Here is a 17,767-nt window from a genome sequence, read left to right as displayed (position 1 = left end):
GAAGCAGAAGGGATATTACCAAACTCTTTTTACGAGGCTACAATTACTTTGATACCCAAGCCACACATAGATACAACTAAAAAAGAGAACTACAGACCAATATCCCTCATGAACATCAATGCAAAAATACTCAACAAAATATTGGTGAATCGAGTCTAAGAGCACATCAGAAAAATCATCCACCATGATCAAGTAGGCTTCATCCCAGGGATGCAAGGATGGTTCAACATCTGAAAATCCATCAATGTAATCCACCATATAAACAAACTGAAAAAGAAAAACCACATGATCATCTCACTATTGCTGAAAAAGCCTTTGAGAAAATCCAACATCCCTTCATGATTAAAGTCTTGGAGAGAACAGGAATAACAGGAACATATCTAAACATGATAAAAGCAATATACAGCAAACCAACAGCCAACATCAAACTAAATGGAGAGAAACTCAAAGCGATTCCTCTAAAATCAGGAACAAGACATGGCGGTCCACTCTCTCCATACCTCATCAATATTGCACTTGAAGTCCTAACTAGAGCAATAAGTCAACAAAAGGAGATCAAGGGGATACAAATTGGAAGCGAAGAAGTCAAACTTTCACTATTTGCAAATGATATGATAGTCTACCCGAAAAACTCTACCAGTGAACTCCTACAGCTGATAAACCCCTTCAGCAAAGTAGCAGGATACAAAATTAACTAAAAAAATCAGTAGCCCTACTATATACAGATGATAAATCCAATGAGAAAGAAATCAGAGAAACATCATCAGTCTTCACGATATCTACAAGCAACATAAAATATCTTGGGGTAACACTAACCAAAAAAGTGAAAGACCTGTACTGTAAGAACTTTGAGTCTTTAAAGAAAGAAATTAAAAGGGAGGGAGAAGGGAACTGGGATTGTCATGTAATTCAATCTCATTTGTAATTCAAATAAAAAAGTCAAAAAAGAAAGAAATTAAAGAAGATACCAGAAAATGGAAAGATCTCCCATGCTCTTGGATAGGTAGAATCAACATAATAAAAATGGCAATCATGACAATAGTAATCTACAGATTCAGTGCAATCCCCATCAAAATCCCAACACGGTTCTTCACAGATTTTGAAAGAACAATACTCAACTTTATATGGAAAAACAAAAAAACCAGGATAGCCCAAACAACTCTGTACAATAAATAATCTTCTGGAGGCATCACTATCCCTGACTTCAAGCTCTATTATAGAGCCATAGTCCTGAAAACAGCTTGGTATTGGCACAAAAATAGACAGATCAATGGAGTGAATTAAAAACCCTGATATTAACCCACACACCTATGAACATCTTATTTTTGACAAAGATGCTAAATCTATACAATTGAAGAAAGATAGCATCTTCAACAAATGGTGCTGGCACAAGTGGATTCAGACATACAGAAGACTGCAGATATATCCATATCTGTCACCAGGCACAAAACTTATGTGCAAATGGATCAAAGATCTCAACATGAATCCTGCCACACTGAATCTTCCAGAAGAGAAAGTGGGAGGTACCTTTGAATGAATTGGCACAGGAGCCTGCTTCCTGACCATTATACCAGTAGCACAGACATTAATATCTGCAATTAATAAATGGGACCTCCTGAAACTGAGAAGCTTCTGTAGGGCCAAGGACACAGTCAGTAAGACAAAATGACAGCCCACAGAATGGGAAAAGTTCTTCACCAACCCCAAATCTGACAGAAGGCTGGTCTCCAAAATATACAATGAACTCAAGAAGCTAGCCACCAAAGCAGCAAACAATGAAACTAAAAAGTGGGGTGCAGAACTAAATAGAGAATTCTCAACAGAGGAATCTGAAATGGCTGAAAGACACTTAAGAAAGTGCTCAAAATCCTTGGCCATCAGAGAAATGCAACTCAAAACAACTCTGAGATACCACCTGTCAGAATGGCCAAAACCAAAACACCAATGACTATCTATGCTAGATAGGATGTGGAGTAAAAGGAACACTCCTCCATTGCTGGTGGGAGAGCGAACCTGTAGGACCACTTTTGAAATCAATATGGTGGTTGCTCAGAAAAATGGGAATCAGTCTACCTCAAGATCCAGCAATTCTTCTCTTGGGCATATACCCAAATAATGCACATTCATACAACAAAGCCAAATGTTCAACCATGTTCATAGCAGCATTGTTTGTAACATCCAGAACCTGGAAGCAACCTATATTCCCCTCAACTGAAGAATACATAGAGAAAATGTGGTACGTTTATACAATGGAGTACTACTCAGCAGAAAAGAGCAATGGAATCTTGAAAATCGCATGCAAATAGATGGAATTAGAAGAAACCATCCTGATTGAGGTAACCCAGTCACAAAAAGACAAACATGGTATGTGCTCACTCATATATGAATTTTAGACATAGAGCAAAGGATTACCAGCCTATAATCCTCTTCACCAAAGAAACTGGGAAAAATAATGACTCTAAGGGAAAAATGCATGGACCTCAGGAATGGGAAGGGGCATTGACTCTCCTGAGCTAATTGGGAGCATGAGGGTAGGGGAGAGGGAGCTGCCAGAATGAGAGGAGCAGAGGAGAGGAGGGGAGGAAATGTAGTATCAGAAATATTGGGTTGGGGGAACAATAGAGGAGAGCAGGATGAGAGATACCATATTAGAGGGAGTCATTATAGGTCCGAGTAGAGATCTGGCACTAGGGAGATTTCCAGAGACCTACAAGGATGACACAAACTGACAATTTATGCAATGGTGGAGTGGATAACCTATGTGCCCTTCCCCTTTAATGAGACTGATGACTACTTTTTATGCCATCCTAGAACCCTCATCCAGTGGCTGTTGGAGGCAGAGGCAGACATCCACAGATATACACTGAACTGAACTTGGGAACTTAGATGCAGAGAGGGAGGAATGAAGATTAAATGGGTGGGTACCAGGCTGGTGAAACCCACTGAAACAGCTGACCTGAACAAGGGGGAGCACATGGACCCCAGACTGCTGTCTTGGAGGCCAGCACAGGACTGATCCAGACCCCTGAACATGGATGTCAATGAGGAGGCCTCTGCATTCTAGAGGGGCCCTGGTGCTGGATTAGTAGTTTTCCGTGGTGTAGTAAGAAGGGACTTTTGGAGCCCATCCCAGGTGAAGGTGTGCACTCTTGGCCTGGACACATGGGGAAGGGCCTAGGCCCGGCCCATGATGATGTGGTGGTCTTTGGGGATTCCCCCACTGAGGGCCCTATCCTGCCTGTGAAATGGAGGGTGGATCGGGTGGGAGGTAGGTTGGGGATGGAGGGAGGGGTTGGGGGAGAGAGAAGGAGAAGGGATTGACATGTGAAACAAGCTTGTTCCTAATTTGAACTAATAAAAAAAAGGAAAATAAAAAATATATAAAAAGGCAGAGGTCAAGCTATTGTTAGTGGATACATTTATAATGCACCTCCTGCATCCAAGGCTCAGGAAACATTGAATAAGAGGGGACACAAAGACTGTAATGGCCAGAAGAGAAGCCTACTGTGAGACTGTGTCTCTTAGAAATGGCAGGAAATCTGCAGCCATAATATCTCAACAATTTGGCTGCCTAAAAAAGACCTGAAACAGAAGAATTAGAGGGTGGGTTCATGGGATGAATTAGAGGGTGGAAACGGAAAGAGGGGAAATCATGTAATTATATTATAATTCAAAAACGAAAAGAACTTTTTATTATTTATATGTATGGGTATTTTGTCTGAGTGCATGTCTGTGCACCATGTTTAGGCCTGGTTCCTGAAGCCAGAAGAGAGTGTCAAAAATCATGTACTTGGGGTTACAGATGGTTGTGAGCTGCCATGTCAGTGCTGAGACTCAAACCTGTGTCTTCTGGAAGAGCAGCCAGTGCTATTCACTGCTAAGCCATGTCTCTAGCCCCCACATTAAAAAAACTCATTTCTTTTTTAATTTTCAGTAATGAATCAATATTCCTATTAGGCATCCACAGTTTTTTTAAGCCATACTTTAGGATATCTGTATGCTAGATGTATTTTAGTAAGGCATTAAATACTATATTAGACACAAGATAAAGCATCATTTGTATTTATTACTGCAAATCCTAAAAGTAATAGGGTTATATAATAACCATTATCACTATAGTGTAAAGATGAAACCATTAACAACATTTAAATCACGATTTAAATATTATCTATAATGTTAAACTACTGTTCTAAATCTATTTTTGTCTTTTCTTAGTTTGTTTTTAGAGTAAACAATAAAGTGCCAGGGGGTCCCTCCATACCCACAGATTATTCAGGAGTCAAACATTTGAACAGAAATTTGCATCTATAGTGAACATGCTCAACCTGTGTTCAAAATTCCCTCAACATTATAGCTGCTTACATAGAACTTACCCTGTGTTCGACACTTCTAGTAATCGAGATGATTTAAAGTATACAAGAGGATGTACAATTTATATGGAAATACTGAGACATTTAATGTAAGACACTTGTGCACACATTTTAGCACCCTTGGGGTGGTGGTTCCTGACCCAATTCCCTGACTGTACTGAGGAATAGATAGAACTTAACCAAATGCCTGGGGCCAAGGTCTTCATGAAAGCTGGACTTAGACAATAAATACAATTATTCATTGAGATTGCTTCATCATTGTTTTTGGTGTGAAGGCAAATATTTATTTCCTGGAAACGTTTCATACACAATTATTAAGAAATTTAGATGTAATAAAGTTTCTCAGTGAGAAAGCTAAAGGTAAAAAAATTAATGATATGGATGGCTTATATTGTTAATGAAAAGTTGACTCTCTATAGTAGTAAACTTCTCTACTTCTTAAAGAACAGTGCGAGTCTTTTAACTGAGTCATTGAAAGCCTGCTTGACTTGCTTGTTCCTCAAGGTGTAAATGAAAGGATTCAGCATGGGAGCAAGGGAAGTGGTGAGAACTGTCACACCCTTGTTGATAGCCACTGAGTCCTTTGCTGATGGTTTGACATAGATGAAGATGCAGCTTCCATAGGTGATGGAAACCACAATCAGGTGGGAAGAACAGGTAGAAAAGGCCTTTTTCCTCTGCTGGGCAGAAGGGAATCTGATAATGGTCCCGATTATATATACATAGGAAAGAACTACACACACAAGGGTCATGATAAACGTCAACACCGCACAAACTATCACCAAACGCTCTATGAGCCACGTGTCTGTGCACGAGATCTTCAGGAGGGGGGATGCATCGCAGAAAAAGTGGTCAATAACATTTGAGTCACAGAATTTCAGATTGAGGCCCAGGCTAAGTGGCGGCAGGACCACCCCCAAGCCAGCTGCCCAGCAACAGAGGATAAGCCTTTTACAGATCTTGCTGTTCATGATGGTGATATAATGCAAGGGTTTGCAGATGGCTACATATCTGTCATAGGACATGATGGCCAGGAGAAAAAATTCTGTCACACCAAAAAGATCAGTAAAAAATATCTGAATGGCACAGTTGTTATATGTAATCGTCTTGTCACCTGTTGAAATGTTGTATAAGTACCTGGGAATGCAAGCAGTTGTAAATGAGATTTCCAAGAGGGAGAAATTTTGTAGGAAAAAGTACATGGCAGTTTTTAGGTGTGAATCTATAAAGATGAGGGAGATGATTGTGAGGTTCCCAGTTATACTCAGCAGATAGGTGAGAAGCAGAAAGATGAAGATCAGTGTTTTTAGTTGTGGATCATCAGTCAGTCCCAGGAGGACAAACGTCGTAACTGTGAGGTTTCTCATAATTGAACTGCTACCTCTATCCAGTCTGCATTTAAAATTTAGAGATACCTGTTCAGGAGTAGCAATTACAAGGAGAAATATTATGAAACCCAACTCACAAGTGTTCATGCACTCTGTTTACAAACAAACAAACAAACAAACAAACACACTAGTTGCTTAGGTCCTATAAATAGGTAGTTTGATCTTTCCACGTTAGAATTAGAAAATCAAATTGCCTTATCTACAACACATTTCAAAATGTTATGGGTGCTTCATTCTCTTTGCATTTGATTCTTAGTTTGCTATTATTTTTTATTTAATTGCTCTTTGAGTTCATGTTTTTCCAAGCACTTGAGTTGGCTGCTAATGCTTCATGAGACTTCGTTCCTCCTCAGAGGTTGAACCCTGAAGTCAAATCTCATACTCTCTTTGGCCTGTTCATGTGTCTCTTGAGGTTTTGTTATTTATATAAATCACACATAACACATAGTTTCAAGTTCATTGTTATAGGCTTTCTATTTGCTGTCTAATATGCTAGAGTCTAGTATTATAATTATGAACACTCATATTTCCTTCAAACAACCCCTTCCTTAGTTATTACCCCATCTCTTCCTCTTAGTTTTCAGTTTAAAATTACATTATTATCCTATTATGGGATAAAAGAAAGGGAGTGTCTTGAGGGTAGGTTTATTGCATTTTATGATATAAATATATAAATATAAATATAAACATATAAAATATATACTTGACAAGATCACCACAATTGCTATTGCTATTGATTTTGGAATGCACTGCAAATTTCACTATCAATACTATTAAGTAAAAATGACACATTTAAGACTGTCTTCCAAAGTATCTTAGCTTCACTGTCACTTAGATTTGTCCTAATACAGAAACAATGATATTATTCACACATATTCCAGGCTGAAACACTAAAAATGCAGTGTTTCTGAGCAACTGACACATTTGAGCTATTTCAGTCTGACCCATGAAACTTTTCTTGGTTAACATGTTCAGTTGTCAATAGACCAAAGTCATGTTTTGTCCATTATTTATATTGAACAATTATAGCAATATTGTCAAACACTATAGATTTCTGTTTCAATTTAGGGACTTTGTGAGTAGAATGAGTGTTTTCAAGCATACAACATTCATAGCACATTTTCATACCTTACCTTTGTGGCCCCATTGTGTTTTATCCATCACCTCTCTTCGTTGTAATTTTGAGACATTTGTTTTTCTTGCTGATGTTTTTATGTATCCCATTGTGTTTTATTATTTGCTAAAATAACTCTTTCTATTTTCTTGAATCTTTGAAAATGATTACTCCTCATATCAGCCAGATAACCAGTTATACCCGGAACACAAGTCCAAAATGAAATACTTGATGTCCACATCTATATTCTATTTCACTTTGAATCTTTTAATCAAACGAGTATGTTATGATTACTAATCTTTACAATAGGTTTCATGCTGAAATGGGTGTGTCAGTCTCCAGCAGCATGGGGCTCAAAGGGAATCCACACACGAGGCATACTATGACATTTCCATCTAAGGGGTAAGGGGAAAGACACACACTCTCTTGATAGTTTCCTTCTCTATTCTTCTGTATTCTCTATTTTTTATTTTCTTGGTGATTTCCTTCTTTCATTCTTGTTTTCCTTCTAACTCTATCCTTATTATTTTATTCTTGATGTTTTCATTCTAATTCTATCTTTATTATTTCTTATTCTCTAATTCCTGATGTTTTCCTTCTAACTCTAGTTTTGTTTTTTACCTTACAGCTTATATATCCCAGCAAAATCTTTTAAGCAATATGAAAATTACGTGGTTACATTCTGTTTTTCAAGTGAATGATTACAATGAGTACAAGTAACAAAAAGCATGTCGTCCATATCCCTTACATTTTACTTATTACAGGTAAAAAAAAAATCCCCAAGAACCTACATGCATTAATACCCAAGCAACATGTTATAGATTAACAGAGTATAAGCAAGCAAAATAGTCTCTGCTAGGTCTCTTACCGGTAGGCTGCATTTTTGCCGTTACAAAGAAAGGACCAATCACTTTCTTACTTATCTCGAAAAGTAATCTTATAAGGAATCTTAAAGGAATCACAAACCTAAACTTTTATACATGAAAAACAGTGAGCTCTACTTTAAATCTTTAGGGTGCATACCTGCTCATCAATAGGTTTTTTTTTATATCAGGAGATTGAGGGCAGAAATGAATATAAGGAATTAACTATCACTTTTGGTCATCAGTCAATCCTAGCAAGAAAGGCAGTTATTTAATGATAATTGAGCTGCAGCCTCAGTTCTCATTGTTGCTTAAGATAACACCCAACATCAAACACTCTGAAATGGTGTTTAAATTAGCATTATATTAGAGTTCCCATTTCTAATTTTAATACAGTCTGTGACTACAGGAACGTGAGATCTGAGTCTCAAAAAAAGAACCTGTTCAAAGGACAGAGGTCATCATATTCGCACTTCTAGCAGTTGTTCACAGCCTCTCTGTTAGTTATTTAACCACAACGATTCTTGTAAATATGATTTGAAAATGATGATTTCTGGTGACCACTGATTAAATCTATGCATGTCTACAAAAGCAGTGGTTTGGGAATGCATAGGGGTTTAAATTTTCTGTTTTTTTCATCAATTGTATCAATTTTCTCATTGATGATGCAGTACCATCATAAGAAAATAACTTTCTTACTTTTTCTATCCCTGAAAAATAGTTTAAAAGAAATATCTGGTAGTTTGAGAAGTGCTGGTGCTCTGAACTTTTTTGTTCAGAGAGTGTTTTCTAACATCAAGCTTGATGCTCATTATTAATTTGCCACATCTACAGTAAATAAACAAAAGAGTCCTCAGTGGCCCAGGCTCAGAAATAACTAATGAATCATCTGTGGGAACAGGGCCTTTGGAGACTCAATGGATGAAGCATCAAAATCCCTTAAAAGAAACTACGAGGAAAAGGTAGAATCTAATTTTTTTTTTTTAAAACCTAGCCTAGTTTCTTATAATTAATTCTTTTTATGCCAGGTGTAAAACATTTAGGTTTCAAAAAAAAAAAACCCAAAACCCAAAACCAGGAAAATATTTAGGTCTCATTTTCTGGGTTATCAATTTGTTATGCAGTGAATAAATTACACAGGCTTAAAATACCACTTGGTTTTATTCTATGAGAATAATGTTTTAACTATTTTAAAAAGTTAATTAATTATCAATCTGCATATGTGTACATGATATGTGTCTTTACCTGTGAGTGTGTGCGCCGCAGCAATGTGTGGATGCCAGAGGACAAGTCTGTGGAGCTTTTACCCCCCTTCCACCATTACGTGGATTCAGGAAATCAAATTCAGGTTTCCAGGCTCACATAAGTGTCTCTACTCCATGTAGCATCTTGATGGCTCCAAAGTATTATTTTTGCAAGTCAAACTATGGGCTTGAGGACATGGCTCAGTGCCAAGAGTAAAGTGCTTGATGTGAAAATGTGAGGAACTGAATTCTAATCCCCAGGACCCACGTGAAGCTGGTTACAGTGGTGTGACAGTGCTCCCATGGGAAGGGGGGAAGTGGAGACAAGAGAATCTGCAGAAGCTTATGGGCCTGGCATCTTGGTGAAACACAAATAGGGTGGCGGCATTATTACACATAATGTACAATGCTAAGAGCAACACTAGAGGTTCTTGTCTGATCTCCACAAGGGTGTCATGGCATGAGCCGTCTGCGCTGCCCCCAAGACAAACTGTAAAACTTCCTCAGTCAAAGTAAACATTAAATATTTGTAGATTTAGCAACTGTAAATATTCTAAAGGAAAGCAGAAATATAATTTTTAGGATTAACATATCTAATATTTAAAGTCACACAATATTTTGCTATCTAAGAATCTCTATGATTCCAAACCCATTGAGTGTCCACACAATTTGAAACTTGTTCTTTGCCACAATAAGCATTGATGTCCCAAGCTGTCTTTGCGGTTTCCTTTGGTCCTTCAGGTATTCTGGTAGATTCCTATAGTAAGCAGATTGTTGTTTGAGGATCCTCCAGATTTACTTCCATTTCCAGCAGTAGTGGATAAGAGTCCCTTTGTCCTCTTCCCCTGTAACCATGTCTGGATTAGTTGTGTTTGGGATTAACCGTTCTCACTAGGATGAGATGGACTCTCAGTGAAGCTCAGATTTGTTTCCCCCAGACACCCAATTGCTGCTGATGATATTGAATGTTTAAAACATATACTTATTGATCACTTGTATTTTTTTTTGTGGAAAATGTACTGTGTAATTAATTTGTCATTTTTATCGATTAGATGGTATTTCTGGTGCTTTTTGAGTTCTTTACATATTTGAGACTTTAGTCAGATCTATAGCTGTCAAAGATTTCCTCACATTCTGAGGGCTGTCTCTTCACTTTCACAGTTGTTTCCTTTCTATGAAGGAGCTTTGAAAAATTTTTTTCAAGACAGGGTTTCTCTGTGTAGCTTTGGAGCCTATCCTGGCACTTGCTCTGGAGACCAGGCTGGCCTCGAACTCACAGAGATGTGCCTGCTTCTGCCTCCTGAGTGCTGGGATTAAAGGCATATGCCACCAATGCCCAGCGAGATTTGAAATTTTTATGTAATTGCATTTCTCCACTCTTAGAATTTTTTCCACAAGTATTGGAATTATTCTCAGAAGTCTTTACTAGTGCTTTTAATAAGATTTCCTGTATTTATTTCAAAACTTCAGGTCTTATATTAAAGTCTTAACATATTTGAATTAATTTTGTACAGGGTGAGAGATACAGTGCTAGCTTTCATTTTGCTACATTCAGTTTCCATAGCAATGTTTGTTGAAGAGATAACTCCTTTTTTCTAGTGTATGCTTTTGGTACCTGTGTTGGAAATCAGGTTGCTTCTGTTGAATGTATTTATATGTGTCCTATATTTCATTCCATTGATTTATATGTCTGTATTTTTTTTTTTGTGCTAGTGACATGCTCTTTTGTTCTTTTGGCTCTCAGTACAATTAGAAATCTGGTATTCTGACACCTGATAAATGTTCTTTTGCTTTAGATTGCTTTGGCTATTTGGAGTCTTTTGTGATTCCATATGAACTTTAGTGTTTTAAAAAATTATATGAAAAATGCCATTGAATTGTTAATAGGAATGCATTAAATCTGTATATCATTTTCAGTCACATATTCGTTTCCACATTATTTCTTCCTACCCATGAACATGGAAGGTTTTTCCATTGTGTAGTGTTTACCTCAGTTTCTATTTTTTCACTGTCTTGGAGTTTTCATTGTAGAGAAAATTTACTTTCTACTCTAGACTTTCAGAAGAAGGTTTACTTTTAGGTACTCTACTATTTCAACACTATCACAAATAAGGTTATTTTCTTTAATTTATTTTCAGGATTTTGTTACTGGTATACAGACAGCTACTATTTTTTTTTTACAATGATTTAATATCCTGCATCTTTACTTAAAGTGTTTATCAGATATTAAGGTTATCTGATGAAGTATTCAGGGTCTTTACTTATTGATTCATACCACATGCAACTAGGGATAATTTGACTTATTTATCTCTTATTTGTAACTGTTTAACTTCTTTCTTTTGCCTTATTCCTTTGGCTATGATTTGAAGCACTATATTGAGTAAGAGTGGAGGATGTGGATATATTTGTCCTTCTTCATGTGAGAATGCTTAAGTTTTTTTTTTATGTAGTATGCTATTGGCTAAGATTTTGACATATATAGCTTTTTATTTTGATGAGGTATGTTCCTTTTATTCCTAGTTTTCTTGGGGCTTTTATTGTATACAAGATGTTAAACTGTCAATAGTCTTTTCTGTGTTGTAGATATGTTCATGACAATGCTGTTCCAGATTGTATTTTTGTTGTATGTTACATTAATTGATTTTTGTATATTGAGCTATCCTTGGAATAAAGCCAACTTGTTTATAATCATTTTAATATGTTGCTAAATTCAGTTTGTGATCATTTTATTGAGAATTTTGTCATTCATGTTTATCAGGGACACTTATTTCTAGTTTTTATATGCCTTTATTTGGTTTTAATATCAGGGTAAATTTTTACCAAAAAATTTTGGTAGTAGTTCTTACCTTGACGATTTATGGAACAGTTTGAGGGGCATTGATGTTAATTTTAACTTTAGTCCTGGCAGAATTTGATATTGAAACTATCTTGTCTAGGGTTTTTTTTTTTTTTTCTTGCCAGTATATTTACTTAGTTGGAATTTTATGTGATGCTTGGGATTGAATCCAGGATTTTTTTTTGCATGTTATCTATAATTCTTAGATTTGGTCTTTTCAGAGAGTCCCAGATTTCCTGGATGTTTTATGCTCTGATTTTGTTTTTTAAGATTTAACTTTCTTTTCGACTAAAGTATTCAATTATTCTATCTTGTCTTCAGTGTCTGAGGTCTGTCTTTCATCTTTTGTATTCTGTGGTTAGGCTTGCCTCTGAGTTTCTTGCTTGAGTTTCTAATTTTTCACATCCAACCTTACCTCAATTTGAGTTTTCTGTATTGGTTCGAGACCCTTTTGTCATAAACAAAGTGTTTTCTTCATTTTATTCAACTGTTTGTGTTTTCGTAGATTTCATTAGTGGTTACATTCATAAACTCTTTAATGATCTCTAACATTTTTTAAAAGCCTATTTTGAAGTTTTGTCTTGTTCCTTGGCTATATTGCATTTCTACTGTAGGAAGGTAGCTGTGCTTTATTGGAGCCATCTCATCCTAGCTGTTAATGATTGTATTTTATTCTGGCACTTAGGAATCTGGGTTTATGTTGATTGTAATTCTAGGTACTGATATCTGGTTGTGTTTGTTGGGTAGGTTTCTTTGCCCTTCCTTGGTTCTTAGGGGAATGTGGTCGCCATGAGTTGCCTGGTAGGGAATGTTTTTGAGATCCTACCAGGTGTGACTACTAGAGGTCCTTGGTAGAATGTGTTCCTAGGCATTTGGAGCTGACACTTAGAAACAGGAATGGGCAAAGGGGGGTTGCAGGGTTCTCACAGGAGGGAATAAAGCAGTGTATAACACCAGGATCTGCATAGACCCCTGGGAATTGGGGCAGAGAAGCAGGAGTGGCCATGGCAGGTGGTCTGCCACAGAGCTGGGGATGACCTTGGGGGATTGGATTTAGAGGAGAGTAGGGGGTGTGAAGATTGTCTACCTGATTCCTCGGCTATCATGGCTCCCTGAAAAGGGAATCAAGTGACAGTCTTATCAGATTTTCCCCCACTGCTTTGTATAAATTTTCATGTTTTCAGTCTTCCATTCATTTTCTCATTATATATGAATGTCACATGTCTTAGGTTTTTACTATAACTGCTAACTACCCCAAGAAAAATTCAAGGAAAAGTTGGTTAACAAGACCTTAAATCAGTTTCTTGTTTACCTAAATGGTTTATGGAGGTTTCAAATTGATGGTAATTGGGAGGTCTTCCTACAGTGTTTTTGAGAGGAATCAATAAGATCATTCATAACCAGCACAAAGCATAGAAAGTTATTTTAGAATTACCATTTTTTTTCTAAGTGGCTAAACGGATAATGAATACTTCTACATGCCACATTTATCAAGGGTACGTATCACTTCCACACTCATTTGATTAACTTCAATGTAAAATAAAAAGACATACCTAAAAGTGTGGAAAATGACAGAAAACCACAAACTACTGTGTTTCCTGGGATAAGAGTCAGACTAATTTCAGGTTCACTGAAAGACTAAACATATTGAAAAACCTTACTTTTAATGGAGGTAAAGAATGCCATGGTTCATATTATTTAAATCTAAAGAGAAAGTGTGACCATAAAAGGATTAAAAAATATATAGAAAAATATAGTAAAGCTTTAGATTTTGAGTTCATTCCCCTGTCTTTTGTTTGGTACTCTTCAATTAATTTTACATCTTTGAGAGGGATGCAATTTTTTTAATTGAGTAATTGAAAGCTTGCTTCACTTGCTTGTTCCTTAGTGCATAAATAAAGGGATTTAACATTGGCGAAATCGATATTATAAGAAGTGAAATCCCTTTATTGATAGCTACATCACCTTTGGATGAAGGTTTGATATAAATGAAGATGCAGCTGCCATAAGTGATGGAGACAACAATCATGTGAGAAGAGCAGGTGGAAAAGGCCTTTTTCCTTTGCTTGGCAGAGGGAAATCTCAGAATGGTCCTGATGATATAAATGTACGAAAGGATAACACACATAAAGGTGGTGATGAAAGCCAACACCGCATCAGCTATCACCATCTGTTCTACCAACCGAGTATCTGAACAAGAGATTTTCAGGAGAGGAGCTGCATCACAACAAAAATGGTCAATGAGATTTGAGTCACAGAACTCCAGACCCAAGCCTAGACTGACAGGTGGGAGAACGATGATCAGTGCTGCTACCCAGCAGAAGAGGATGAAGTTCCTGCAGGCTCTGCTATTCATGATGGTCATGTAATGCAGAGGTTTACAAATGGCCACATAGCGGTCATAGGACATGGTAGCTAGAAGAAAAAATTCCGTTATTGCAAAGATGTCTATAAACAGCAGCTGAGTGACACAAGCAATATAGGTAATGGACTTGTCCCCAGAGGATATGCTATATAGAAATCTGGGAATACAAGAAGTTGTGAGTAAAATTTCTAAGAAGGAGAAATTTTTGAGTAAAATATACATAGGTGTTTTAAGGCGAGGGTCAGCCAGAGTGAGGGTGATGATGGTTATGTTTCCAGATAAACTCAATGTGTAAGAAAGGAACAGAAATATAAAAAGCAGAATTTTCAGCCGAATGTCATCTGTCAGACCCAGCAAGATGAAGGTTGTTACTGTTCGGTTTCTCATTCTTGATTATTTATTGTCTGTTGCCCAGCCTGGCTGAAAAAGAAGAAAGACTTTATTTATAAGACCTCAGAGTTCAGTATGGTGCTAACTTCAAGACAACCTAGCCTGAGTGTCACTCCTATAGTACCATTGGTTAGTGAAGAAGAAAGCACATAGCTCATGCTGATTTTTGATCTTCTTTTTGTGTCATGTAACAGCTCATATTTGAATTACATATTTCATAATGCTATTCTTATGTGTCTACAATCTACATGTGATCAATACCAGTTTAACATATAATCTTATAAACATCATTCCACAAAAATTCCCTTTAAAGTAATTGCTTTTGGTCCAACATTTCTGCCTTCTTCTAACTGCTTTTCCTAAATAAGATTTTAAAAGAGAACTACTAAAATAAATGAAGTGTTGTCTGTTAAATGATCTTAACATTATGTTCATATTTAATATTAATTATTAACTGGTAAATACTTATAATACAGTTGCACTCCAGCTTCTATGTTTAAAATATTATTTACTGTGCTTTTTTTTTTTTTACAGATTCATTTAGATCATGGGTGTGGTGGCACACAGAATCCTGACACTTGGGAGGCAGAGGCAGGTAGATCTCTGTGAGTTAGAGGCCAGCCTGGTAGACATAGTGAGTTCTAGAACAACCAGGGCTGTGCAGACAGACCCGGTCTCAATAAAAAAGATTCATTTAGAGGTATCACAGTTCAAATGTTTTTAGATTTTGCCAGATTGACTTGAATTTTCACACATATTAATATATATTTTCTATATGTGACAATTAGTGTTGATTGTATTTTCCTCTGAATGCCAAAATGGGACGTCTATGAAGAACAGTTTTGTGATCCCTATGACAGGCTCATACAAAGTATTGCTTTCCCAGCTTGCATGTGGAAGTGTGGAACTGAATCACCTGGGTAATTGGTTTTCTTGATGAAAATCCTGGTGCCCTTCAACTAGATGCAAGTTTCATATTCTATAGATAGTGAAGATTCTTTCACATGATTTCTACCAGAAGGGGTTTCAATAAATGTATATCTTTTATATAAAATTCTGAAATGAAGTTCTCTGTTTATTTTTAAAATACATTCAATTAGCAGCATATTTTCTCTCTGTTTGCATTCTTTTTTTTGCAGATTTTTTATTTGAATTAGAAACAAGATTGTTTAACATGTCAATTCCAGGTCCCTCTCCGTCTCCTTCTCCCCTAACTCCCCAACTAAAACCCTACCTATCACATATCCTTTCTGCTCTCCAGGGAGGGTGAGGCCTTCCCTAGGAGGTCAGTGGAGTCTATCATATCCTTTGGGATAGGGTCTGTATGCATTCTTTTGTGATAATTTTTGATTCAGTTCACTGCAGGGAAGTCAGGGAATCAGAATATGCTGACATAATTGAAGAGTCATGTTTTATTATTCTGTTTTGGATCAACCTTGTTTTAATCTGAGGTGGTCTTAATCCTTTATTATAAATGACAGGGTGAGCTAGTAATATCACATAAGAGAGTAGCCCATTTCTTAAGTTTATTTCTACGTTCCCTTTCCTTTAGCATTCTATCTGTTCAAAATTGTCTCTGATTTTCTACTTTCCACTTACATGGACTCATTTGTTCTTAGTACATTTTAAACTATTTTGGCCCAAGTTACCACTCTTTGCTTCACTAATTAAGCACAACTCATTCTTAATTTGATTCACATTTTCTGCAGCATATAAGGCTGTGGCCTGTTTACCTTATTAAAGTCACGAAAGGCTTAATTCTATAATTTCACATTTTCCTGAATTTCTTACTGCATTCCCCCTTTCCCTCATGGCTCTCTTTGAATGGTGTGAAATAAATCACTTTTCAAGAAATTGCTGGCCGGCCATTAGTGGCGCACGCCTTTAATCCCAGCACCTGGGAGGCAGAGGCAGGTGGATCTCTGTGAGTTCAAGGTCTCCAGAGCGAGGGTCAGAATAGGCTCCAAAGCTACACAGAGGAACCCTGTCTCAAAAAACCAAAAAAAAAAAAAAAAAAAGAAAAAAAAAGAAAAAAAGAAAAAGAAATTGCTTCTGATTCTTACTTAGGAATTTTTTTTTTAATGAAGTGACTTGAAAATAAGGACATGACCATCAGTTTCATATATGTGGGGAAAATATATGGTACAGTTTTCCAACTTTACCATTGAACTTATTTAAGGACCTTTAAATTGACTCAGAGGGTCTGAATTCAGGGTTTACTTTTTGCACCTGAATGCCCTTGAACAATTTGCTTTAATTAATTTATCTTGTGTTATGTAGAAGTGAAAAATTCAAATAAAATGTTTTGTATACTACTTGTTCATCTTTTAATAAGAGTCTCCATGAAGGGATATTGTATTTTTAAAAATTTATTTTAAATATATTTTAATTTTTGAAATTATAATAATTATGTTTCCATCTTTCCTTACTTCAGTCCTACTCCTCTTATGAATCCTCTTTCTCTCAAATTCATGGCTTCTTCTTTAATTATTGTTACATATATGTGTATGTATTTCTAGACACTAAATACAACCTGCTCAGTCAGTTTAATGTCATTTGTATGTACATGATTTAAAGGGTTGATCACTTGGTATTGGATAATCCACTGGGGGGGTATGTTCTCTGGGGAAACTATTTCTTCCACTTTGTCATCTAAGGGTGCATATCTTGGTGGCTATTGAGTTCTTTAAGTATTTTAAATATTAGCTCCATTGTGTAATGTTTAGTTGGTAAATATTCTCTCCCTATCTGTGGATTGTCTTCTCACTCTCCAAGTATTTTCCTTTGGTGTGCAGAAACTTTTTAGTTTGTTGCCATCTCATCTGTCTACTTTTGTTATGTTTACTTCTGGTTGTTTTGTTGTTTTAAGTCTTACATTTAAGAATTTTATTGATACATTAAAAAGTGATATTTGCTTTACCTACACAAATCAAGTCATAGAAAGACTCCTAAGAATTTTCTTTTTATATGAACCTAATAGTGAAAATCCATTGATGTTTTGGGACTATCTTTTAATATTATAGTAATTCTGTTCTGACTCGCTATAATTCCTTCCTATCAACTGATGTCTAATGATAGAGTATATTTCCTGTACCTTTACAGTCTTTAGAAACTATTTATGAGCTTTCTATTCCTTTTTATTTCTTTGCCTCAGCTTCTTCAACAGCATCTAGTTTATGGGATTATTGTGATAATTG

General features: G+C 36.4%; 2 protein-coding genes across 2 annotated transcripts; both read right to left on the bottom strand.

Moving 5' to 3' along the window:
• Positions 1–4,801: 4,801 nt before the first annotated feature.
• Positions 4,802–5,737, bottom strand: LOC113832922 (olfactory receptor 6C2-like). The gene has a single exon (XM_027391856.1). The coding sequence runs from the start codon at positions 5,735–5,737 to the stop codon at positions 4,802–4,804; it is 936 nt and encodes a 311-aa protein (XP_027247657.1).
• A 7,894-nt stretch (positions 5,738–13,631) lies between these two features.
• On the bottom strand, positions 13,632–14,567 carry LOC100770582 (olfactory receptor 6C2). The gene has a single exon (XM_027391855.1). The coding sequence runs from the start codon at positions 14,565–14,567 to the stop codon at positions 13,632–13,634; it is 936 nt and encodes a 311-aa protein (XP_027247656.1).
• Positions 14,568–17,767: the final 3,200 nt, after the last annotated feature.

The sequence above is a fragment of the Cricetulus griseus genome (assembly GCF_003668045.3).
Source record: "Cricetulus griseus strain 17A/GY chromosome 1 unlocalized genomic scaffold, alternate assembly CriGri-PICRH-1.0 chr1_0, whole genome shotgun sequence".
NCBI lineage: Eukaryota > Metazoa > Chordata > Mammalia > Rodentia > Cricetidae > Cricetulus > Cricetulus griseus.
The sequence above is the reverse complement of the archived record's forward strand: the minus strand, read 5'-3'. Positions and strand labels throughout refer to the sequence as shown.